At 56.8% G+C, this 24,871-nt stretch overlaps 1 protein-coding gene across 1 annotated transcript; it reads left to right on the forward strand.

Annotated features, from left to right (window-relative positions):
• The first annotated feature begins 16,566 nt into the window (after positions 1-16,566).
• On the forward strand, positions 16,567-24,499 carry CDC42EP1 (CDC42 effector protein 1). Its single transcript, XM_059082309.2, has 3 exons — positions 16,567-16,704; positions 21,122-21,892; positions 23,221-24,499. The coding sequence occupies exons 2-3, from the start codon at positions 21,430-21,432 to the stop codon at positions 23,841-23,843; spliced, it is 1,086 nt and encodes a 361-aa protein (XP_058938292.1). The 5' UTR covers positions 16,567-16,704; positions 21,122-21,429; the 3' UTR covers positions 23,844-24,499.
• The last annotated feature ends 372 nt before the right edge of the window (positions 24,500-24,871 follow it).

Raw genomic sequence — 24,871 nt, forward strand, 5'->3', positions numbered from 1 at the left:
CACATTTGAGCATTACACAGCCATGCGGATAAATAACGTACAACCACAGGCAACAACATGGCTGGATCCCACAAACAGAATGTTGAGTGAAAGGAGCTGCAGACAAACGAGGACATGATGCCATTTACACAGAGAACAAAAACTTCAAAATCTGAGAGGTCAGGATAGTGGTTCCCTTTGCAGAGGGTTGGAAGTGGGCACAGAGTGGGCTCATGGCGAGCTAGTTGTGTTCATGTCTTTTGTGTGTGTGTGTTCATATCTTTATCCGGGTGCTGGCTACATGCTGTGTTCACCTTGTATACACTTATGATGTAGATATAGATATAGAAATAGATATATAGATATAGTTATAGATATATGTTGTATTTCAATAGAAAATTGTACTCCCCAAAGTAAATTATATGTAATCATATGGATTAAATGCAAAAATGTCATTAAGTGGGCTTCCCTGGTGGCGCAGTGGTTGAGAGTCCGCCTGCCGATGTAGGGGACGCGGGTTCGTGCCCTGGTCCGGGAGGATCCCGCATGCCGCGGAGCGGCTGGGCCCGTGAGCCGTGGCCGCTGGGCCTGCGCGTCCGGAGCCTGTGCTCCGCAGCGGGAGAGGCCGCAGCAGTGAGAGGCCCGCATAGCATACCGCAAAAAAAAAAAAAAAAAAAAAAAAGTCATTAAGTGACAAAAGCAAGTGCAGAATGTATATTACATGTCACTTTTTTAAAAATGGGGCTGTGTGAATATACATGCATGGGTGTGTGTATATACTTACGTATATATATATATATATATATGCATATGCAGAATGCAGAGATCATTGCTGGAAGAATGTGGAAGAAACTGCCCTAGCTTATCGTCTTTCAGAGGGGAACTGGAAGTAAGTATATATTTTAAACTATTAAATAGTTCACACTTATGAAAATGTTCAGAGAAAAACAATAAACACCGAATTTTTTTTTTTTTAAGACCAACGTTTGAAAAGTATAGAGAGGCAGCGAGGTCCACAGACTACCTCAGCGAAAAGCTGAGCTCTGTGTTCCTCGGGTTTCCCTGCAAGGGGCCACCTAGCGGGCTCATGTGCGCGTCCCCGCCCCGCTTACAGCTGGGGAAACGTAGATCCGGAAAAGCCCCGCAGCCGCCGGGGTCGACAGGTCCCGCCCCGCGCCCGGTGCACCTGTCTAGTTTTTACCGTGCGGCTTTGGAGTCAGACGGGAGTGGAAGTTGTGTGACCCTGGAGAGTCATAGCCTCTCTGAGCCGGCGTCTCCTGGTCTGGAGAATGGGGGTGATAACCCCCACTTCACACTGAGGCCAGCAGAACCGATGTGTGTGGAGCGGCTGGCGGACAGCTGGAGCCCTGTTAAGTGGCCGCGCGCGCCGCTTGTCTCAGGGCAGGGACCCGGCTGGAGCCTACGACCGCACTGCTCCCAAACGGACACAAGGTGGCGCTCACCCCCCACAGGTCCAGCCGGGTCCCCGCCTCTGAGGGCGTTGGCTACCGGAAGGAGGGAGACGGAGAGGCTACTACTTCTGCGCACGTGTCCAAACGCCTCTGGGCCCTGGGGGTGGAAGGGTGAACAGCGGGGCGCCCTCCCTGCCCCAGGGGGCAGGACTGGAGGGACTGGGAGTCCCGAAGGAGGAGAAAGGGGAAAGACTCTGCACCTGGGATGGAGCCCTGGGATTAGAGTTTAGGATCTTGCAGTGTGTTGAGTTGGTAACCTCCCCCACACCGCCCCCCAAAAGATAGGTCCACCTGGAACCTGTGGGGGTGACTTGATTTGGAAAAAGAGTGGTTGCAAATGTAACTAAGATAGGGGTCTTGTGGGACTTCCCAGGCGGTCTAGTGGTTAGGACTCCGCGCTTTCTCTGCAGTGGGCACGGGTTCCATCCCTGGTCCCAGAACTCAGATCCTGCAAGCCGCATGGCGTGGCCAAAAAAAAAGAAAGAAGATAAGGATCTTGAGATGAGATGATCCTGGATTTTATCCAGGTGGGCCCTGAATCCAATGACAAGCATCCTTATAAGAAAAGACACTGTCACAGAGAAGGCCATGTGGAAACAGAGGCAGAGATTGGAGTGTTGCAGCCGCAAGTAAGGAACACGTGGAGCCACCAGAAGCTGGAAAGAGCAAGGAAGGATTCTCCCCTAGAGCCTGTGAGGGAGCACAGCCTTGCCAACACTGCGGTGAGAGAATAAATCTCTATCGTTTTAAAGCAGAGTGCCTTAAGGAACGCAGTCTGTGGTCATGTGTTTCAGCAGCCACAGGAAACTAAGAGATGTTTATATTCTCTTCCTGTTGCTCAGCCTGCTGACCTGCCCCCAACCCCCAATAGCCTACAGATGGCACCCAAGGCCCCCCAACTCCTGACCCCATTATTTCCTCCCCAAACCCACTGCTTTCACACTTCTGCTTTTGGTGCCCTCTGTCTAGACAGCCCTTCCCTCATGGATCGCCTGGACAACTCCTATACACCCTTCAAGGCCCTCCTTAAACACCTTCTCCTAAGTATGTTAGTATGTTCCCAATCAGTGGCTCCCAGCACACCTGGACTCCTCCATTCTCCTCAGCACACTGTGTCTATTCCCTGGTTGTATCATCACTGTCAGTTCAGCTAGGGGTCCCCCTACTGGTCCTCATCTCCAGGTTTCTCCATCCCCACAGCTACTGTGTGAGTTCAGGCCTCCCCATGTCTCACCAAGACCCTGTGCCACCTCCTCACAGGTCTCCCTGCCCCAGTCTAGCCCTCCAGCCCATCACGACTCTATAGCCTTGGCGCTCAGATCTGCCATGTCTCTCCTCTGTTCAAAAACCTTCCGTAGCTCCCCCACTGCCCTAAGGAGAGTGTCCACAGGGAATGACAATACTTCAAATGCCCCTTCCCACCTCTCACCCCACCCCACTGATGTCCATCATACCCATGTGCTGCACACCCCTGGGCCTTTGCACAGACAGTGTCCTTTACCTAAAAGCCCTCTCCCCATCTGCCAGGCACACTCTGACCCATGTGGTGACCACACACCAGGGGCTGTTCTCAGTGTTTGACATGAGTTAACCTTTTGAATTCTCATAACGACCCTAGGAGAAAGCCTCCATGAAAGCCTCCATCACTGTGCCCAGTTCACAGGTGGGAAAACTGAGGCCCAGATGGGAGAGGAACCATTCAGAAGTGGCAGAAGGATCTGATCCCCACCCACACTGTCATCCCCCCAGGTAGGGGCCTCAGAACTGCTGAAACTTCCCCGATCCATGCCACAACCACCCGACCCCAAGTTAACCGTTCTCTCCTCTGTGGGTTCTGAATTTTGTAAACCTGCTCCTCATTGCGCTGTGCAGGAATTAGCCGATCACACAGTAATCGCCCCACCAGGAAGCTTCTGGATAACTTCACTTTACTTCTCTAGGTCCATGGTAACTGGCACAGTGTAAGGGGTTCAATAAACTAGAATGAATGAGTGAATGGTTTCCAGGGATGTCAGGTACTGGGCATTTCTCACCCTCCTCAAAGAAAAGAATACTTTATGCAAATTCTCTGGGGCCAGACCTTTTCCCTTCTCCCTCCTAGGCTCCCTCCTCCTAGCCCCACCCCCCCACCCCACCCCCAGTTTCTGGGAGGGCACTGGGCTCTCCAGAAAATGCCCCAGGCTCTCTAGTGGTGCGCTTCCTGATTACTGATGAAACCAGGGCTTAAAGCTGGTGAATCACGAGCCGCCGCCGCCAGCCAGGGCACGATGGGGTGCCAGGCGGGAAGGAAGACACCAGGCTCCCCGTCAACCTCCCTTCCCATCACTATATGGCCTCCCCAGCCTCTGGAGTCCTGGTGACACTAGCTGGAAAAGGACTAGCCCTGGATGCAGGTGACTGGGCAATTCCTAGAGTGTCCCCAGTCCTCCTACCCCCCCCACCTCGGCCACTCCCAGGTCCCAAAGAACACACAGCCCCGACATTCACAAACCCCTTCCCATCCTTGGTCTGGTGACTCATTGACGACACCCCGGGAGGTGGTGCATCCCCATTTAGAGGTAGGGAAACCAGCTCAGGGAGACCAAACTACCGGAGACCACCCAGAGGAAGTAAGCAGGGCACAGAAAGTCGAGTCCCAGTTTTCTGCCTCCCAAGGAGGTTCGAAGCAGGACCGGCCATTTCTTGATTCAAGGGTCACACCCTTAGAGGACAAAGGAGTTGAAAAGTATGGATTCCCAGCTCTGGCCCTGAGACACCTGGAGGAGTCTTATCAAACGTGGCAGGGACTTGAGGCAGGTGGGAAAACTACAACCCAGTGGGTAAGGGCTCATGTCCAGGTTCAAGTCCCAAGTTGACTCCTAACAAGTCACAGAGTTCCTGCGACCTTGGACAAGTTTTTTAGCTTCCTCAGTTTCCCCTTAGGCCTCAGTTTCCCCATCGGTAAGATGGGAGCAGCTCTGAGTACCTACACGTCACAGGATTATTGTGAGGATTGTATGAGTTAACACAGAAAGGCCTTAGAACAGGCAAGGCGTACTCAATAAACAGCAAATATGTTGAAAGGGAATTTTGAAGGAATTGTTTCCCCAAGGAGGAAGCATTTGGAGTGAATCCTTGTCTTCAGAGAGGAACGTTCCCCATACCTGCCTGGTAGAAGGTTCAGGCCTGAGGCCTCCTTACAAATCCCGAGTCCTGTTGCACCCCAGACCTACCAGGTCAGAGACTGGGGGTGGGAAGCTGGTATTTTTAACAAGAACCCCAGGGGATTGCTTGGATCAGGCAAGCCTGGTAATCCCAGGGGCTGAGTATTATGCCTTTTTTGTGGTCTCTTTTGGTAAAACACCTTCCACCCACCTGTCGGCATGTCCTTGGAGGGAAAACCAACTTTCTCTTTTTCCCAATTAGTAGTAATATTTAGCTGGTATTAAAGGCTCACTTGTGCCAGGTGCTTTGCTAAATTAATTCCAACTACCAAGAGCCCTCTGAGGCAGGTCCTCTCTTTAGCCTTTAGCTCCATTTTACAGAGGTGGAAACTGGGGCCAGGGAAGTTAATAACTTGCCCAAGGACACAGAGCTGGAACGGCAGAGCCAGGACTGTCTTCACCACATGGTATGGCCTGTACAAGCAGCCCCAGCGCCTTGGGGAAGTGCCTAGATGCTCTGGCCCAGGGCAGGTCTCTCAGGAACTTGACAGCCTGCAGTCTTTTCCAGGCAGCTTCACAGAGCTAGAGGCCAGGGTCCCAGTCCCAGGCCCCAGGCCCTTGCCCTCACCAGGTCCACACAGCCACATTGAATCTCAATCTCAGTGCTTCCTTTACCCGACTCCCCTCTGCCACCTGGCCCGGAGCAAAAGAGGGCGCTCCAGAGCCAGGAAAAGTGCAGGCTTTGAGGCCCCGAGGAATGATCTTATCCCCCAGCCCACGGATAATCTCCCGTTGCTCCCTCCTCATCTGCACCTTTTTCCAGGCCCATCACGTCACTAGCGTTTCTCTGGAAATGCCATGTCTTTGATCAAGCTCCTTCCCAGGCCAGGCACATCCTTTCCCAATTATAGGCTTCCATGTTGAGAGGGTGGCCTCCTCCGGGAAGCCCTCTCTGACTGCCTCCTCTTGGTGAGCGGGCTCCTTGGTGCCCCCATCGCCCTCCAGGGGATGACTGCCTTAAACACTAATGAGGTTGTGTCCTAAAGGTCTGTCTCCAGGTACTCTGAGCTAGGGGGTGGGATGTTAGGGGAGGGGAGACAGAGGACAGGTGTCGCTGACCTCCTTCTGGGTTAGGTGGGGGAAGAGGAAAAGGGCAGGTCTCCCTCTGCCTGGCCTCTTCCACTGACCATGACCCTCGGGCCCTCAGTCAGTATCTCCTGTTGGGCAACAGCAGGCAGGATTGGCTGGGGCTGTCCGGAGGTGAGGAGGGCAGGGCTGTTTGCTTTCCCCTGGGCACCTTTGGCCAGCCCCGCCCTCTGTCTGCCCCCCAGCCCCCACCCCAGCTCTTAGGACCCGGGGCTTAGAACAGGGAGGGATACTTCTTGAAGATATGAAGTAACATCTTGGTCCCAGTTTTCTCCGGCTGGTCCCAATCCTCCTAGCAGCCCTGCCTCACCCTCCCAGCACGGAGGCCTCAGGGCAAAATGCGGTGGGTGCAAGATGAGGCTGATGGAGTTACTGGCCCATCACCCCCACCCAAAGATGGGAAACTGAGGCTGCCAGAGCCTGGTCAAACCAGAGCTGAAGCCTAGTGACCCCAATGGGGCAGGATTGGATCTGGCCTCCTCCTTCCCGACTCCCTCGGGCCCTCCACCGTCAAAGCAGGGGAGGGCTCTGGGGTTGGGGGAGGAGAATGGAGAGAGTCACCCAGACTTGGGGGGGCTGGGCCCTGGAGCCAGGGATGCTTCCTGCGGACACTGGACTCCCACATTCCTGGCCATTCCAAAGACTCAGTCCTCCTCCCTTCTCGTTCTCCCGGCATGCGGGGAGGGCAGTGCCTGGGTCTGAGCTGGCTGCTGGTAGGGGGGGACCCTGCAGGGAGGGACTGAGGTTCAGACTAGGGGGGCTGCCCGGCAGGCCTGTCCAAGGCACCACCCTGGGGGTCCTTCTGATTCTCATAAACAGGAAGTCCCCCCCCACCCCCCTGTCGACAGGCCCCTGTGTATGCAGACGCTGGACTCTGGAGGCCCAGCAGCCCTTGACCTCTCCGGCTGCTTCCTGTTAGCCGGGCCAGAGGAGAGAGAGGCAGACAGAAATGGCCTGAGGGAGTGTGAGAGCAGAAGAGAAAAGTACTTAGAGGCTGAAAGGAAGGGGGCCAGGACAAGCCCGGCACATAGTAGGCGCTCAATAAATCATCTGGCCTGAGGTCGGATAAGGAGGAGAGGGGCTGCTCTGGGAGAGCAACACAGTTGGGGAAAAGAAAGGCTGGAGGTTCCCACCCCACGGTCACTGAGGCCTAGCACATAGTAGGTGCTCAGTAAACATTTGAGACGGATGTTTAGGATAGGCATAGGATAGGCGAGGAAGGAGAGTCCTTGGGAGAGCAGTACTGGTGGGGGACAGGGAAAAGGGCTCCCCCGGCCTGGCTGCTCCCTGTGGGTGGACAGCCCCTAAGAATCAGCTTCCCATTGTCCCTGTCTGGCCCCCACCCCGCCCCACGGCCGGCTGGGCCAGGCCACTGTCTCAAGGCCCTTTATTTTTAAAATCCCTGCGGTGTTCCCACCCCAAACCGAAGGAGCAGTGCCAGCCACGGATCCGCCTGCGGCCTGGGCTCAGGGCCCAGAGGCACTGGGGGTGGGGCATCCGGCCACCCCACAGCTGCCGCCGATGCAATTCTGGGAGGGCTACTAGGCCGGCCAGCCTGCCTGCGCAGAGTAAGGAGGCCCCTGGCATGACCCCCGCTCTGGGCCCAAGGTGTTAGCCCAGAGGCCTGCTAGAGGAGCAACCAGATATGTATGTCGCATCCAGTGGCTTATTCTCCTGTAAAATGAATCTTTCCAGAGGATTCGCTTTGCAGACTCTTCAGAATCTTTCCCCACATTCCACCAAACAAATACATGCACAGCACCTACTGTGTGTAAGGAGGGAAGCATGGGCTCAACTACATGGGGGTGACAGGTGGGGCCCGAGGAGGATGCAGGCGGTGCAATGTGGGGACAGTTCTGGAAAGAGACCCCCAACCGGCTCCATTCCTTCCAGGCTCTGAGACCTTAGGCAAATCATTTGGCCACTCTGAGCCTCGGGCTCCTCCCCTGTAAGATGGGACAACAGTAGCTACCACGGAAGGCTGTGGTCCATCTCCAGACACAGCAGTGAACAAGGCACTCATGGTCCCTGCCCTCATAGAGCCTAATGTCCTGGGGGAAGATGATTGCCCCATATGAACAAGGTCATGGCAGTCGCGAAAGACACGGAGTGGAAGGGAGGGTGCTGGTGGGGTGAGGGGTCAGGGAGAAGTTAATTTGGATGGGTTGTCTGATAGGCTTCTGAGGAGGTGACACTGGAGCTGAGAGGGAGGCAGCCTTTCACTCACCTGGGGGAAGGGTGTTCTGGGCAGAAGGAACAGCAGTGCAAAGGCCCTGAGGCAGGGGATTGGGGGTGACCTGACCTAATGGGTATGGAAGGACTTTGTAAACTCTCAAGGGCTGTGCACTTGGAAGGAGGGGTTATTATTGTTATTGTCACGATGTCAAGTTTGGGGAGGAGACAGGGATGTCAGGCAGACACATGCCACAGCTGAGAGCTGCCCCTGCATCCCTTCCTGTTCATGTACTCAACCAAGAGAATGCCTGGCTGGCTGGCCAGCTGACGTGCCTGGGTCCTTGAACTGCAAAGGGCGTTCACTCCGGCCAAACTCGTTTTCTCCTTTGATCCTCCCAGTAGCTATGAAGTAGGGCTGGCAAGGTTTATTATCGTCATACCCATTTGATGGACAGGGAAACTGAGGCATGGGGTGGACACAGGATGGTGGCAGTGGCTTGCTGAGATCACCTAGCTCACTAATGGTGAAGCTGAGCCACATGCTCGAGTAGCCCGGTTCTCAGGCTAGGCTATCCCCCTGCCTCACCCCAGCATCTGGCCCAGCACCCACAAACCAGCACACAGCCTCCACCAGGAGGTGCCAGCCACCCCCCAGGCTCCAGCCCGAGAAGAATGCGGCCTGAGCCTCCCCGTGGGAGCCCTGGCCAGCAGGCCTTGGCAGGAGAGAGGCCGGCTGAGTCAACAAGAAGCTGGCAGGGGCCCAAGCTGCCCACCGAGGTAGAGTCGGAGACCTAGAGGGGGCTACCCACCCCACACCCCTCACTCTCCATGAGACCCTCCCTCCTGCTTGCCTGAGTGCCTGCCAGCCCAGTTAACCCCTGCAGGCCTGACGGGGGAATGGCCTGGTGAGTATCAAACAGTCAATCGCCCTGCAGAAAAGTGCTGTGCGACCTCAGGTAGGTCACTTCACCTCTCTGGCCTGGTTTCCTCACCTGTGAGATCCGCTACTTACCCATGAGGATGGTATCAGAGTCTTTATGAATTAATAAAGGCTACTCTGCACATAAAACTGTACAAGCCATTGCGTCTCCCCTTGCGAGCTGGGGTGCAAATTCCTGCGTCCAGAGGCAATGGCTGTGCCCTGTTGCCAGGTGCCGAGGAGTTACTTAATGAGTGCTTGCTGTGATGTGACAGTTCAGTTCAGGAAACAACTCAGAAAAGTACAAGGAGCCTGAACATCTGCAATCATTATGATACACACCCCCAACCTGTGTTCGTAAAGCTTCTTTTCCAGCCATCTTTGATTGCAGCATTATTATTCCCATTTTACAGAGGAGAAAACTGAGGCACAGGGAGGCTAAGGAACTTACCCAAGATCTACAGCTGGGACTAGTCAGAGCCAGGTCTTCTGACTCCTGGGCAGACATTTGGAAGGGCAAATGTCAGGGGACGGCCCCAGGAAGTGGAGGGAGGAGCAGTGAGCAGAGGTTATGGGGAGATGATCTCTGCTCCATTTCAGGGAGAAATTCTTGACCAGCAGAGAGCTGTTCTCTTAGAATGAGCTCCCAGTCACCAAAGAGGTGTAAGTAGAGGCGACATCCATCAGTCCGGGAGGCTTCTGAGCAATCCCAGCCCCAGGAAGATACGTAACACGTGGGGTTCCTCCCCACCTCCTCACACTGCGAGGACAGGGTCCCTTCGTGGTCTCAGAGCCTTTGCCCGCAAGGCAGCAGGGCAGTGTGAACCCCACAGACCGAGGTTTGAATCCAGTGGGACCACTTCCGAGCTGCAAGAGGTTGAAGAAGTAACTTTACCTCCTTGGCCTCAGTTTCCTTATCTGTATGATGGTGTTGTGAGGATTAGGGCCAACGCAAGTAAAGCACCAAGCCCAGAGCTCAAGCTCACGTCTGGCACTTAGGAGGTGCTTAATTACTGCTCCCCGCACTTCAGCTCATCCGCCTCTTATCATATGGCCAGGAAACGGGGGAGGAAACCAGGAGCTAAGAAGCTGTGTGGGAAGGGGGATCATCGGAAGAACCCAGGACTCAGCGCCGGGAGCACCAGGTTTGACTCCCAGCTCTCCGAACAACAGGCAGGGGCCATGGGCCAGTGGGAAGGGCTTTCCCTCTGTTTCTGCATCCATCACACAAAGGAGATCACGTATGTAAAAGCCCTGCATCCACCAAAGTGGGCTGGCTTTTTTGTTAGAAGAAAACAGACAGACCCATGCATCCAGGAATGAGCCCATGGTTGTGGGGCTGAGGAAGGAGCCCCACCGGACCTAGGCAGGACCAGGTGAAGCCCCAAGGGCTGGGATAGACTGGGGGAGTCAATGCTAGGGATGGTCAGGGCAAGGCAGGGCTGGCCTCCAGCCCACGGGCCTATCTCTCAGGCCAGGCTGGGCAGCAGAGAATAGGCCATTGTTTCTGCTCCTCAAACACTTTTCCTGTCCCCCCCTTGCCCCTGCTCTCTCCACACCCGCCCCTCCTCACGCTGAGAACAAAGATCTCCTGGAGGAGCCACCCACCCGTGCACCACTGCCCTTCCATCCAGGCCCCTGGCCACCTGGCCCAGGTCTGAAGAAGCCAGCCTCATCATCCCTGAGATGGCAGGGTCACCTGGCCCTGGCCCTTCTGCTGTCCCTCCCCACCCCCTGCAGCTACAGGCACCTCAGACCCCCACTCCCCGCCCCCACCCCACCCCCATCCATCCAGCTGACTGTCCTCCTCAGGGGCGGGGCTGGAGGAACTGACTCCACATCCTTCCTCAGCCCCCCTCCAACTTCTTGTCCTGTTCTCCAGGAGAAAGGGAGCCTGGGGGGGGGGGGGGTGGAGGGTTCCCCTCCCCCATTTCCCTGTGGAGCAGTGAATAAGGAACCAGAGCTGAGTTGGCCTGGAAGGCTCCGGCTGAGAAAACTCTTCCACGCGGCCAGCCCTCTTCCCAGAGCCTGGAATTCCAGAGGCGTTTCCGGCCCTGACAGCTGCCTGCTTCTGGGAGCCATGCGAGGCCCTGTGGGCCTCACAGTCCCACCCTCTAAAATACCCTTGGGATTAACTCCCATCCTGACCCTGCTGCTCCCAAGAACCCACTGACACCCAGGCATCACCTCAAGAAACAGCCAAGCGGGGACAGCCAGGGACTGATCTGTCATCACCCGGCCCCCAGGCCACCCGCCAGCCCCAGGCCAGGCCCTGATGCCCCAGCAACTCAGTCATCGCTCCAGCTGACACCCCATGGCACACACACCCATGCCAGACACACACATTCAGTGTACCCAGCCTGGCTCTCACACCTTCTGGTTCGCACAGCTTCACATGTCTGTGTAGAGCCTTGTCCCACCTCCTCCAGGCAGCCTTCCTAGAAGCCCTGCCAAGTCCGTGCTCTGTCTGAGCCTTAACTCTCTGTGAGCCTGTCTGCTTCATCCTGTTAGGCTGGGAGCCGGCACACAGTAAGTAGGTACTCGACACATGCCCATTCACACTGAAGGCAGCCGTGGGGTGTGGGGCGGCCAAGGGCTCCAGCTCCACTGCTGCCTCGCTGTGCAGCCCCGGCAAGGCCTACCCTCTCTGGGCCTCAGTGTTCTCAGAAGCCCACTGAGGCCCTGAAACTTCCACCAATTGTTGACTCTTGGGGATCTGGGGTAGGCGGAAGGAACTAGGAAGGAAGGGCTGAAGGTTCCTTCCAGGAAAGTCTCTGTCCCCTGGCTCTCCTCAGAGCACGTTCCTGTCCTCAAGGTCAACCAGGGAAAACAACGTGGGGCCAGGTTGCCGCAGGCCTCTGCTAATGAGAAACCCCAGTAAGGATCCCAAGGCACCTCAGGGTCTGTGACACCTGAGGGCAGCCATTGCTGGGGAAAGGGCAGGGGCCCAGACTAGCCCACACCACAGAGGGCCAGGCACAGCATTCAGGGCCTCTCTCCCATCCTCCACAGTAGACCTTCCCCAGCTTATCTTCTCCCTTCTCGAGACCAGCTCTCTCCCCAGCTCCACCTGTGGGCAATCTTAACCCAAGACACAAGGCCCAGTTCAAATGCCACCTCCTCCAGGAAGCCTCCCTGGACTTCCTCAGTCAGTCCTCTGCCTCCCTGGCCCCTTCTACCACTGTTTTGGCCTTTCAGCCCTACCAGTTCCTGGCCTCTGTCTTCCCCACCAGACCAGACAAATCTCTGAGAGCAGGGACTGCATTCCTTACACACCACTGCCTCCTCACAGGGTACCCAGCCCAGGGTCTGGCCCATAGCAGGCACTTACTTAATGTGTGTTAAATGAAATCGCCTCCTGGGAAAGGAAAGTTCTAACAATAGTAATAATAATAGCTACCCTTCATTGACCATCACCTACAGGACAGGTAGTGAATTTTATGGCTCATCACAAGGCCCAGGCGAGGAAGCAGCTCAACCAAGGTCACTCAGCTAGTGAGAGGCAAAGCCGGGATTTGAACTCGGGTTGGTCTGACTTGGAAATGCATGCTGGGTGACAGAAGTGAGAGCATGGGATAGCCCCCTTCGCCCCACCGCTAGTCTCCCCAAGCTGGGGAACTAGCCTGCAGCACAAATCACTTGGAGAACCCAACGCTGCCCCCTTTCCTGCAATGCCCAGGTGTGTCTGAGCCCCTGCCGGGAGTCCAGCCCATGGACAGTGTCCCTGGGGTGGTCCCAGAAGGAGGACACCTGCCCTCATGGTGGTTGCAGTCCAGTTGGGGTGAAAAGGACCCCCTTCCTATGCTGGCTGTGACCATTTGTTCCCCAAATGTGCCAGGAGCACAGACATCACTGTCTCATTGGAGAGCTAGCTCACAGAGTAACCGATGCCAATATGGAGGAGGGACCAGGAGCAGGGGAGAGGCTCACTCTGAAGGAGGGCCTCCAGGAGGAGGTGACATTGCAGAGCAGCCCTCAAAGATGTTTTGCCCAAGGGCAACCCATTGATGAAGGTGAGTGAGGTGTGTGCCTGAAAAAGATGACGACATGCTCGGAAACTCGTGTTGGTCAGCAGAGGCCAGGTATGAGTTGATGTAAGATCAAGAACAGGGAATGAGTGGGTGGAGGGACCCATGTAGGGACAGGCAGGCAGGTACATGGCTGTGGGTGTGGGCAGTGGAACAAGGGATGCTGGATGGATAGAGTCGGGGGGGTGGATATATGGCTGGGTAAGCGGATAGGGGTGGAAGGAGGCATGGGTGGGGAGGTGGATGGATGGGTGGGGGGTAGCTAGATAATGGATAGGGCTGTAGGCAGTGGGTCAACTGAGGTGTAGTGGGTAGTAGGATGGCGTAGTGGATGGGTAGTAGGTTAAGAGATGGATGGGTAAACTGATGGTTAAATGGATGTGTAGAAGGGTGGGTAGATGGATGGATAGGAGTGTGGGTGGTGGGTGGGTAGATAGGTAGTGGACGCTCAAAAGACAGAGGACTGGGGGAATTTTCTAGAAGTCCAGTGGTTAGGACTCTGCACTTCCACTGCAGGGGGCATGGGTTCGATCCCTGGTCCAGGAAATAAGATCCCACGTGTCTCGAGGCATCACCAAAAAAGAAAAAAAAAAAAAAAAAGACAAAGGACTGAGAAGAGCAAACAGTGGGTCATTGAGCAGATGCATAAACTGACCAAAAGCCGAGCCAGACTTTGGGATGGAAACGATGCATCCTCCTAGGGAGGGACTGGGATGGGGGCTGATAGATGTGGCCAAATCACTCAGCTCAAGGCTCCCACTCCAAACCTCACTGGAGCCTGGTGGGCAACCACTGGCATTCCTAGGTCCCCAAGAGGGAAGTGACCCCTTTAGCTGTGCCCTGCCCCCTCCAGCCTAGCTCCATAAAGGACTCCCTGCCCAGAAACTGCCTCCTTACCATAAGCCCCAGGCCTCAGCCCACCCAGTCTGCAGGGTGAGCTGAGGCAGCAGCTGAGCTCTGTGATTATGGCTCAAGGGGCCTGGTTCCTCAGCACACAGGAAGAGAGGGGGCCCTCCTGAACTCCAGGCAGCCAGTCCCACCTAGGGCTCCCAGTCCCCAGCTGGGAGGCATTTGTTCTGCATTCTGCACGCTGATTACAGCTCTGCCAGGGTTAACCCCTGCGCTCCTGGGCACAGTCTCTTGACAAGGGAAGGAAGGGGACCACAGGAAATTGCGAAAGGAGAAAACCATGGGAAATGGGGACTGTCCATCCCTGCATCTTTCACAGGGATGACCAGACCCCTCCCTTTCTCTCATTTTCCGGAAGGAAAAACTGAGCTGGATCCTTAAATCAGGAGTGAAGCCAAGAACAGGAACGCAGTCTATATAGAGAAGTACTGTACTTCTATCTGGAGAGAGGCTTAGAATGAGGGGAGAGCGCCTGTCAGCCTCAGTTTGCCCATCTGTAAAATGGGGCAACGAATTTCTAACTCACAGGTTGCCTCACAGAGAGCTAGCAGAGACAAAGTGACTGGCACATAGTAGGAAGTTTCTCAATCCCTGGTTGTTCCTTGCCTGCCCCTGAGCCCAGAGCTAAAGAAGATAGAGAGTATGTATGGCAGGTTGTTAACTTTCTCCATTAACACTGCTCTCTCGGCCGTATCTCTGGGGCTCTCAGCAAGTAGTAAATACCCACAAGCAGCAAATTTCCACGCTGGTATTATACCCATTTTACAGACAAGAAACTTGAGGTTCAGACAGGCCAAGTGCCTTACCCATGGTCTCAGGGCCTCTGACATCACACCAAACTTTGCCAGCTGCTCCAGGGATCTTCTGACTAGATGTGTAATTTATTGTCTAACCAGGTCACCTTTGAGAGTGAAAGGAACTGCTATTAATAATTATGCTGGGACAGTAGGCATCATCTGGGACCGTCCTGGGCAAACCGCGAAGTATGGCCATCCTGCCACAGTTGGAGGCTTTGGGAAAGTCACTTTGCTTCTCTGCAAAATGGACATGATGGCAGTATTGTCCCTACAGGGATCTCATGAGGATTAAATGTGATGATGCATGTGAGGAGCTACAGGGCCTAGTATGCATTAGATGCTCAATAAATGCTGCTTATTACTACTGCTGTTAAAGGTGATAACCACAGAGCGCTAGTCCCTGCCTCCGTCACTGTCCTTCACGGATGTTCTCGGCTCACACAGCAAGAGCTTCCAAATTCACACTTGATCACACTGCTTGCTGGCTCGGTGAGGCGGGACACCTGGCCCAAGTTTAAGACCCCAACGCCTGGCCCAAGCCTCTCCCAGCCCTTGACTGTGCCCCCCATCTGGGCCTCTCAGGGGCAGCCCCCCCTTCCCCCATGCTATTCAGTGCCTCTGAGACGTTCCAAATTTTCCCGAGGCAAAGCACCTTCAAGCCTGACCCCAGGGAAAGAGCTCTGACCTACTGGAGTCTCGGTGGTACTGCCGTGTGAGCAAGTGCTGGAATTCTCTATACCTGTTTTCCCATCTGTCCAGCTAGGGAAATAACCCCTCCCTTGGTGGCCAGCATGAGGATTCTGGGAGCCAATGAAAGAAGCACAGCGCTGTAAACCACAAAAACATCCTCTTTCCACGTGTGTGTAAATATGGCTCCTCCTCCAGCCACACCTGCCTCCTCCATGCGGATCCTTAGCTTGTTCCGTCTCTTGCCAGGTGTGTGTGCATTTCCACTGCCCTCCCCTCTGCCTGTGTGTCCTTTACAAGTTAACTCTGATATCACCTCTTCTAGGGCACCTTGCTGAGCCCCGCCCCTCTCCTGCAGGCTGTGTTAGGGGTCTCTTTGGGCAAGGACAGCCCCAGGTCTTCCTGCCTGTCCTCCGGGGCCTCACAGTCACAGCGGAGTATCAGAGGAGGTCAAAACAGCATGAGGCAGGGATCGGAGATCTATCTCCCCTCCTTGAGGATGACACAGAGTGCTGTGCCTGGCTGATTCCCTGCCCCTCATGGGTGGGGTTGAGGGATGCTCAATAAAGCTTTCGAAACCCATCTATCTGAGGTGTGACCTCATGTAATCGTTCAGCAAGATTCCTAGGTGCTGACACAGCAGAGAACACTTAACAACATAATATCTGATGCCTGCTGCTATTATGCCATTTTACAGATGGGAAAAGCAAGGCACAGAAAGGATAAGCAGTGACCAGAACAGAACAGGAAGCCAGGCTGTTGAGTTCCAAGGTCCACAGCCTTGACCACACACCACACCACTCTACCAGTGGCCTGCACCCCAGTCTGGCTCATGTCTGTGTCCTGGTACCCGCGGGGGCCTGTACTGGAGCAAAAAGGAAAGGGGGGTTAGGAGAAAGGGAGTGGGTATCCCAGCTTGTAGAATTTAAGGTCTAAGCAGGACTCTGGCATTCAAGGCCTCTGAGATCCGGCTTCCCTGTTCCCCAAACTCCCGCAGGGAGCGGCTGAAAAGCCCAGCAGCGAGAGTTACCAGGTCAGGGCGCCCCAAGGCCACGCAGGGAGCCGGTGGAAGAGGGCTTGGGATCCGGGAACCGAGTCACCTCGCCCCGGCAACCCGCACGTTCCCCGGCTCCCCCTGCCCCACGAAGAAGCAGGCAAAAGCCTGACCTGGCGCCCCCGCCGCTCCCCCTCCAGCTCTCGCCGCCGCCGCCGCTCGGGGCAGCGTGATCGGTGCCCGGGACGGGGGCCCGGCCCCGCCCGCAGACGGGAGGGGAGAGGCGGGAGGAGGGAGCGGGCCCACACCCCGCCCCCGCCCCCGGAGCCAGCCCGCGGAGCCCGCGGCCAGGGCGGCGCAGACCGGCCCAGCCACTCGCCCGGACTGGGCGCCGGGACCGCCGCTGCCGACGCGCCCGCCCTTCGCCCCCCGCTGCTGCGGCTCGCGGAGAGAAGGTAGGTGCGAGCTGGCCCGCGGGTCGTCAAGCCCGGGGTGGGCGTGGACACCGGCAGCGGGATCGCGGCGCCGCGCGGACTCGGCACCCTCCGCTCGGCTCAAGGAGCGGAGGAGGGGGCCCAGCCTGCCCCAGTCGCCCCGGTTGCCAACAGGCAGGCCCGGAGCGCTGGCCGCGCGGAGCGGCTCCGGGACGCTCCAAGTTTTCGGGTTGTTTTGCAATGTTCTCGGCGGGGCAGAGAATTGGAAGGTAAAGCGGGTTGCGGGAGGAGGGGGCGAGTCGAGGGCAGTCTAGGCTCCTTCCTGCCCTGGGAAAGGAAGGGAAGGAACGGGGAGGGGGCTATGTGTCGGAATGTCTGGCCCCTTGGCGAGGCCGGCGCGGAGAGCGGGAAGTGGGGGGGACCGCTGGGGAGATGGTCCAGGCACCCTGCCCCCTCCCCAACCGCCGCATTCCAGGCCGGAGCAGCAGATGAGGTCATCCCGTCCGGTTCCCCTCGGGCCAAGGCAGCCGCTGCCCCCTTACCGGCGGAGCGACCCTCCGCTTTCTAACCCCGTACCTCCCAGAGGGAATGTTTTCTGGCCAGAATCTTTCCCGGGACTTCCAATCCCGACTGCCCTCGAGATTGTTCTGTTCTTGCCGAGACAGGCAAGACTCAAGAAGTCTGAAGCCCATTTTCTGGATCGGAAAACTGAGGCTCAGACTGGTGAAAGGACTGGCCCGGAGGCCACAGCCGCGCGAAACGCGGCGCAGGTACTGAACCGAGGACTTGGGGAGACCCTGCCGGAAGCCAGTCAGCCTCACCGAGCCAAAGGCTGATTCGGCTCTAACTTGGGGTGTCTGGGCAAGAAGCGTCTCCCCCTCTTCCTCCTTCCTCCCCTGTGGCCCAAGCTGCCCCCTCCTCCTACTATCCCCCTTGACGTCCTGAGAACGGGGTCTCCGTTGCCACTGTGGACAGCTTGCTACCCTCTTTCTGGCCTCAGTTTCCGTGTCTTGAAGTGGCTGGTCTCTGAGGACCAGAAGAAGGCAGCCCCTAGGGACTTAACCCCTTGTTCCAGAGGCCAGAGCAGCCCTAACAGAGACAGGGCCCCGCCGCGCATTGGCAGGGGTGGTGTTGCCCAGCGGGACACTTGTGAGAGGGGGGCTGTGCGCAGGGAGTGGCCTCCAGGATGAGAGGTGGTGCCCGCTAGGGACCTGCGGGTGACCCCCAGGTGAGCGCTAGGGTGCCGCGGCCCCCACACCCGCCTCAGCCTTGCCTCTCCCCCTCCCCCCACCTTCGTCAGACAGCCCTGGGCCTCCTCCAACCACAGATGCCTCCACAGCGGCCCCTGTTGGCCTTCCCTAACACATGGTCCCTGCTTCCGGCCCCAAACCTTGTCCTTGTGATCGTCACTGCTATTGAGCAAGCCTCCTACCAAGTACCCAGGCCTGACCGTCCTCTGTAGGGTAAACATGAGGACTCCTGGAACGCTGAGGCTGCACGGTGACCACTCTAGCACAGGTCACAGACACCGAATCTGCAGAGCTGAGTCTTCTGCCTCCCAGGCCTGCCCTTCTGTACTCGCGGCTGGGCATCTGCCCAGACCCCAACAACTCTTCCCCGCACCCCTGGAGTCTTCACCCACTCCCCTGGCATTTACTATTGATGTTGGTCGACTCCTGGGGAGGTTCCCAGCCACACCACTTTTTTTGTTCTCTGACCTGGGGCAAGTCAGTTGCCTTTCTGTGCCTCATTTTTTCCATCTGTAAAATGGGTATTTGTGAGCATTAGCAGGTAGTATTCGTGGACGGGTGAGGGGAGATAGGCCATGTTCCTGGACAGCCGGAGCCCTGCTTACTCCGGGGCCAGGTGGGGCACACCTAACCACCAGCAATACCCAGTGGTCAGAGTCAAGTGCCAAATAGGCTGCCATCAAGGGTCCCCAGAATGAGAGATATTAGTGTAAGAATGTTGGCTTTGAAACCCAGCCCTGCTTCAGGATCCAAGGGTTTAACTGACAGCATCTTCCACTCTTAAAACTCTCCTGCGAGCGGACCAGCGTTCGATGCGGTTCTTGTTTTCCATGTGGGAAAACCGGTGCCCAGTAGCAGTGCCCTGCACTTGGCTCCACAATGCCGCAGGTCTCTCTCTACAGCAGTGGGTGGGGTAGAGATCTTTTGGAGGTGCCCAGAGACATTTGGGAGGTGGGGCATCACAAGATTGGGGCAGAAGCCGGTCTCACAAGTCAAAGTGGCCATGGGTGTTGGGTGGGGGCTGGACCCCCTTTTGCTGAGAAAGGAGGGGCTGCTTCTAGAAGCCAGGGAATTGGGGGCTGGGGAGAGGTGGGTGTGGCCCCATGGCAGACACAGTCACACCTCTTCCTGACACTTCAGGATGACACCCTCCCCCCCTCCCCCAGAGATTTAATCCTCATCTCAGCAGAGCAGGGAAACCTGGCCCGTGGCAGGTACCTGCCATGTGACCTTGGCCAAGTTCCTTCTCTCCAAGCCGTGGCTCTTCCTGTAAAATGGGCTAACCCTCCAGCTTTTCGGGACTGTTGGAGAATCAGATGACATCATGTAGTGGCTGGCCAAATGCAGAGTGCTTCATAACTTCAGCAAACATTCCACAAGGACTTCTTGGTGCCGGGGGTGCCAGGGAAAGGGATGATTCAGAACCGCCCCCCCAGGGGGGAGGAGTTAGGGTTGGGAGAGGATCAGATGGTGGGAAGGGAAGAGAATGTAGTCAGAAAACAAAGCAAGCTTTGTTTTATTGCCTCCTTTGTTTTTATCTTGTTATTTAACCTATTTTGAATTTCAAATAACATTTGAAGGGCAGAATTGAGGTTTTTACGCTTGGAGGTGGCAGCAAAAAAATTTTTTTTTAAGTTGACGCTCAGATCTAGGTGTTCTTGTTAAGAATCATTATCAACGTCTATCAGCTCAGGTGCCAGGCCTGTGGAGGTAAATGACTTGCCCAAGGTCACACTGTGAGGCCACTGAATCCTCCACCTACCCTCACTCGGAAGGTGACAAGGGGTGAGCCTTTGGCATGAAGGTATCACAAAGAACTCCTGTGATTAAACTGGTATTGATTTGGCACTTGGCCGCCTGCAGAGTCCAAGCTGAGTGCTGGGACGGAGGCAGGAGGGAAAATCCAGGCAGTGGCCCCAGCCTCAGAGTGTGTTGTGATCTGGAGAGGCAAGACTGGGCTCCACGGTCCAGTAAAGGCTACGTGAGTCAAAGGCTCTGAGTTGACGTCTCTACCAGTTCTCTTGATGTGACCTTGAGCAAGCTTGGCCTCTCTGGGCCACAGGAAAACCAAATGTGGGAACACAGGCTCATAGGTGTCCTCCAGCCTACACTTTCTATGATACTAGAAGGGGTAGGGTCGGACCAAGAGAAGCTTAGAGAAGACTGGGACTGGGGAAGAAAGTGCGGAAGAGATCAGGAGGGGAGGGAGTAGGCAAGAAATAGCTTTTGGCATCAGCTGAGCTTTTTCCAAAACTTGTTCCCCAGTGACAAGGCTTTTGTCAAAACTATGATAATGTTCTTTCCTGCGGGCCTTCTCAGAGCCTTGAATATGCTCGGGCATGTCGTAGCCATCTGGAAAAACCACTTTTGACCACAGGATCCTTTTTCCAGGAAGCATCTAGAAGGCGAAGGGTTCTGCTGTTTACACAGCAGTTCACAAAACCTTCACCGGGCACCTCCTCCCTCCTGGCCTTGCTCTAAGACAATTTAACCCACGGAGAAGGGAGGTGACTTACTCAGCCCACCAGCAGGAGGCCCTTGGGGTTCAAGGGCTCTGGGGTTGGGAGCCCTGCTTCACCATTGCCTACTGTGTGGCGTCAGGCAAGTCCCTTCACCTCTTTGTGCCTCAGTTTCTCCTGTCTCTATAGAGCCTCCCTCAGGGCTGTTGTCCGGGTTAAATGAGTGAGGACCTTAAGCCATTGGCGCTCAGCAGGTGTTTCATCAGTGGGTGCCGTATAACGACCATTCATACTTTTTACCTACACACAGCTTAAGTGTACAGCTCGCTGAATTTTTTGTGCCCCCCTCCCAGTCTATACCTGTTCAAAGGCGACCACAATTCTGATTTCTATCATATTGTTTTGTTTTGCCTGTTCTTAAATTTCCTGTACGTGGAATCATGCGCTGTGTCCTCCTTTGTGGGTCTGTCTGCTCAGCATTTTCTCCTTTTCTCCGTGTTCCCCATTGGTTTTTGTTTGTTTGTTTGTTTGTTTTTTACTTTTTGCTCGCACCCCAAGCATGCATGCGGGATCTTAGCTCCCCAGCCAGGGAGGGAACCTGCGCTCCCTGCAGTGGAAGCGCAGAGTCTTAACCACTGGACCGCCAGGGAGTCCCCATTTGTTCTCTTTAGCTGTTATTATTTGGACCCAGGATGCCCCCAGGCCTACCACTACTTTTCTTTCTTTTAGGTCTCCACCCCTGGGCAGGAGAGGGGCTGTCCACATTTGAGGCACGTCTGGTGCTTTCTGTATTCTTGGACAGAACACCTACAGCTGCTTCCACAGGGTTAGGAGCCAGGCCTCAGGGACAGACAAGCCATGGACTTCCCATAGCCTCAGCATTTGGGGGCAGCACCTTAAGAGAGCCGGGGCACAGCCTCCATCCACCCCCTTTCACCGAGAAGGAGGGAGCTGAGAAGCGGACCCCTAGCCCAGCCCGGCGCCCTCCCCAGGCCCCGCCGTGGGCATGGACCAGCAGCTTTGAGCAGCCAGAGCCAATGCCGGGCTCCCAGGGGGCCGGAGGAGCCCCGGCCATGAACCTGGGCAAGCTCTCACCCGTGGGCTGGGTGTCCAGCTCGCAGGGGAAGAGGCGGCTGACTGCGGACATGATCAGCCCCCCCCTCGGGGACTTCCGCCACACCATGCACGTGGGCCGTGGCGGGGACGTCTTCGGCGACACCTCCTTCCTCAGCAACCACGGTGGCAGCTCGCGGGGCACCCACCGCTCGCCCCGCGGCTTCCTGGCCAAGAAGCTGCAGCTGGTGCGGAGGGTAGGGGCACCGCCCCGGAGGATGGCTTCCCCACCTGCGCCCTCACCTGCTCCACCCGCCATCTCCCCCATCATCAAGAACGCCATCTCCCTGCCTCAGCTCAACCAGGCCGCCTACGACAGCCTCGTGGTGGGCAAGCTCAGCTTCGACCGCAGCCCTGCCACCTCCACAGACGGCCACTCCAGTTACGGTGAGGGCCTGGGCTATCTGCCTATTTTTCAGAGCCTGGGGCCCAGAGCGGTTGATGGTTCAGCCAAGCCTCCAAGTGAGCTCTTTTCCCCACAGCATTTCCGCCTCCGTGGAGATCAGGCCCAAACCCCAAATCATGGATGGAGGCGGGGGGTGGGTCACAGGGCGGGAATCCGCTCACTCCCCAGAACACTGAGGTTCAGAGGTGAGGAGATGGGGTGTGAGTGCTACCTGCCCCTGAGCCGGCCCCCACCCAACCCCAGGCCCTTGGCTGGGCCAGCCTGCTCTAGCCCCCTTCGGTGGAAGCAGCTCCCTGTGTCAGAATGACATAGTGGAGAGGCAGAGAGCCAGGGCTCTGGATTCAAATTCTGCTTCTGCCTCATTCCCAGCGAGCCAACTGACCTCTGTCAAGTCAAGTCCTGGCCTGTATAATGGGCCCCTCAGGGTCGTTGCTAAGATTCAGTGAGATGATACACATATTCAGTGAGGCCCAGGATCTGGCACACAGTAGGTGCTCAGGACACAGGAGCTGTTGCTGTGTCGTTATGTGAACAAAGGTTCCTGTAACTTGGCAAATTTGGAAAACCACTCACATGGAACAGAAGCCGGAGGCCCTTCCCGCCAGGGTGGGGAGTGCCAGGTGTAACCTTGGCTCCTCCTCTGGACAGCTCACCTGGGAACCGGGGCCCCTTCTGCCACCTGGTGGCCATTTCCTGTCCTGCAGCTTTGCCCCAGCACCAGAGGCTTCCTCCCGTGCTCCCTCTCCGGGGGGGAATGCTTAGAATCTCACTGAGGGGCTGCTCCTCAGTCCCACCACTCTACCTCAGTCCTGGTAGTCCTGGAGCCAGGGCCTGGGACAGAGGACCTTTGGAGGGCATTTGCCTGTCCTTTGGGTCTTGATTTCTATGTAGTCAGACTCTGGCTGCTGGTTCCATCCCTGTGCCCACAAACCAGCCCGTATGCTGCGGGTTCATGGCAGGGAACCAGGGGTCATACAAGTTCACAGTTGGGACTGAGAGTCAGGAGATTTGAGCTCCAGCCCACCAAACTCTGTGGCCCTGGGCTAGCCCTTCCCCTCGTCCCAAACTGAGCCTCACTTTCTTCATCTGCAAAATGGGAATGAGGATTATGTAAATTTCCAGGGTCGACAGGAGGATCACACAAGAGACGACGGGGCTCGCTGTATTGGAAAGATGGGGGAAACTGAGGCCAGGTGGGGGAGTGGCTTGCTACAGGCCACATAGCAAGCTGGAGGTGGTCCTGGCTCTCCCCTCCCCAGTACCTGGTTAGGGACCCCAGCGATGACCCTGGTCCCTGTTTCTCTTCTAGGCCTGGACTCCGGGTTCTGCACCATCTCTCGCCTGCCTCGCCCAGAAAAGCCTCGTGACCGGGACCGGGATAGCTCCTTCCCCTCTGAGCCTGAGCTTCGCCGCTCTGACTCCCTCCTGTCCTTCCGCCTGGACCTCGACCTTGGGCCCTCTCTCCTCAGTGAGCTGCTGGGGGTCATGAGCCTCTCAGAAGGCTCTGCAGCCGAGACCCCGGCCCCAGCCCCTGCTGCAAATGCCCCAGCCCCTGTCGCAAACCCCCCGACCCCTGCCCCAAGCCCCCCGCCCCGTGGACAGTGCCCCAATGGGGTAACCCCAGGGTTGGGCCCAGCGGCCGGGGGGAGGGCCAGCCCGGTGGGAGAGCATCCCCGTGCACGTGCTGACGTGGGCCCCGGCAGACACTGGGAAGCAGGCTGTGGCGGCGGCCAAAGCAGCCGCCACTACACTGAGATGGATGCTCAGCGGCATCTGGCCGAGGTGCTGCCCCAGGCTCGGGCCTCTTGGGAGAGCCTGGACGAGGAGTGGGGGCCGCCGCAGGCAGGCAGCAGGGCCCCCGTGCCCAGCACGGTGCAAGCCAACACCTTCAAGTTTGCCGAAGCTGAGGAGGATGACGAGGTCAAGGTGTGAGCGGCTGGGCCTGGCCTCAGGACCCCAGCCAGCCTCGGGGCACCGCCTATGAACTCCCCAGGCGCAGAGCCAGCCCCTCACCTGACAGCTGGGTCCCGCCAACAAAAGATGGGAGAAAACCCAAGTTGTCCCCAGACCCCTCCACACCTCTGCAGGACGGACATGGGAGGGAGGCCAGAGGAGACCAGGCTTGTCCTGGGCCCTGGGTGTCCCCATGGGCCGTGCTGGGCCGCCCTGCCTCCCACCACTGCCACTCTGGACCCAGCAGCCATTCCTCCGGCCCACCCGCCACCCCAGGCCATCCCCACCAGCTGGAGGGCCTCGCCTCACAGTGCAGCCTTTGTGCTGGGAAAGCTGCCCTTGCTGGGTGGGGGTGGGGAGCATAGCACATAGAGCCTTTGTCCCCTCTCCCAGAGGGACCGCCTGCCCCCAGCTCATCCTGGAGTTGCCCCCAGCAGGGTCCCCACTGCCTTTCTGAGAGCCCCAGCCCTTGCTAAGGCTGCTTCCCCAATATTTCCGCCCCCCCCCCGCCATCCCACTTGTCCCAGAAGCCTCAGAGAAAAGTCAGGTGTGACCTCACAGTGGGGGAATCCCAGTTTCCCGTGCACCCCAGACCTGCCTCTGGGTCCTGATTAAAAAAGGCTTTTTTGATAAAAGGTGCCCTGCGAGATGCTTGAGGACCTGGGAGGACAGTGTCAGCGCCACCTGCTTGAGTCCCTTAAGCACTGGGTTTGGAAAGCCAAGGACTCCCCCAGGGGGCCCCAGTGAGGGGAGGGGCCGAGGCATTGGGTAATGAGTAATTAGGCCGGAATGAATAGCCCTGAGATAAGAGGCCCAGGTGGGAGCCCTTATCTATAGTTCCGGGAACAGCCCCTGGCCCAGGTGCCTGGAACCATAATCCCACAGAGCAGCTTGGCACTTGCCCTGGTGACAAAAGGGGACGAACGGCCAGGACTGGTGGCTTAGAGGTGTTCGGGAGCACATCCCAACCCCCACGTGGCAGTCCGAGGACCTTATGCCTCAGTTTC

Source organism: Kogia breviceps, chromosome 12 (assembly GCF_026419965.1).
Source record: "Kogia breviceps isolate mKogBre1 chromosome 12, mKogBre1 haplotype 1, whole genome shotgun sequence".
Classification (NCBI taxonomy): domain Eukaryota; kingdom Metazoa; phylum Chordata; class Mammalia; order Artiodactyla; family Physeteridae; genus Kogia; species Kogia breviceps.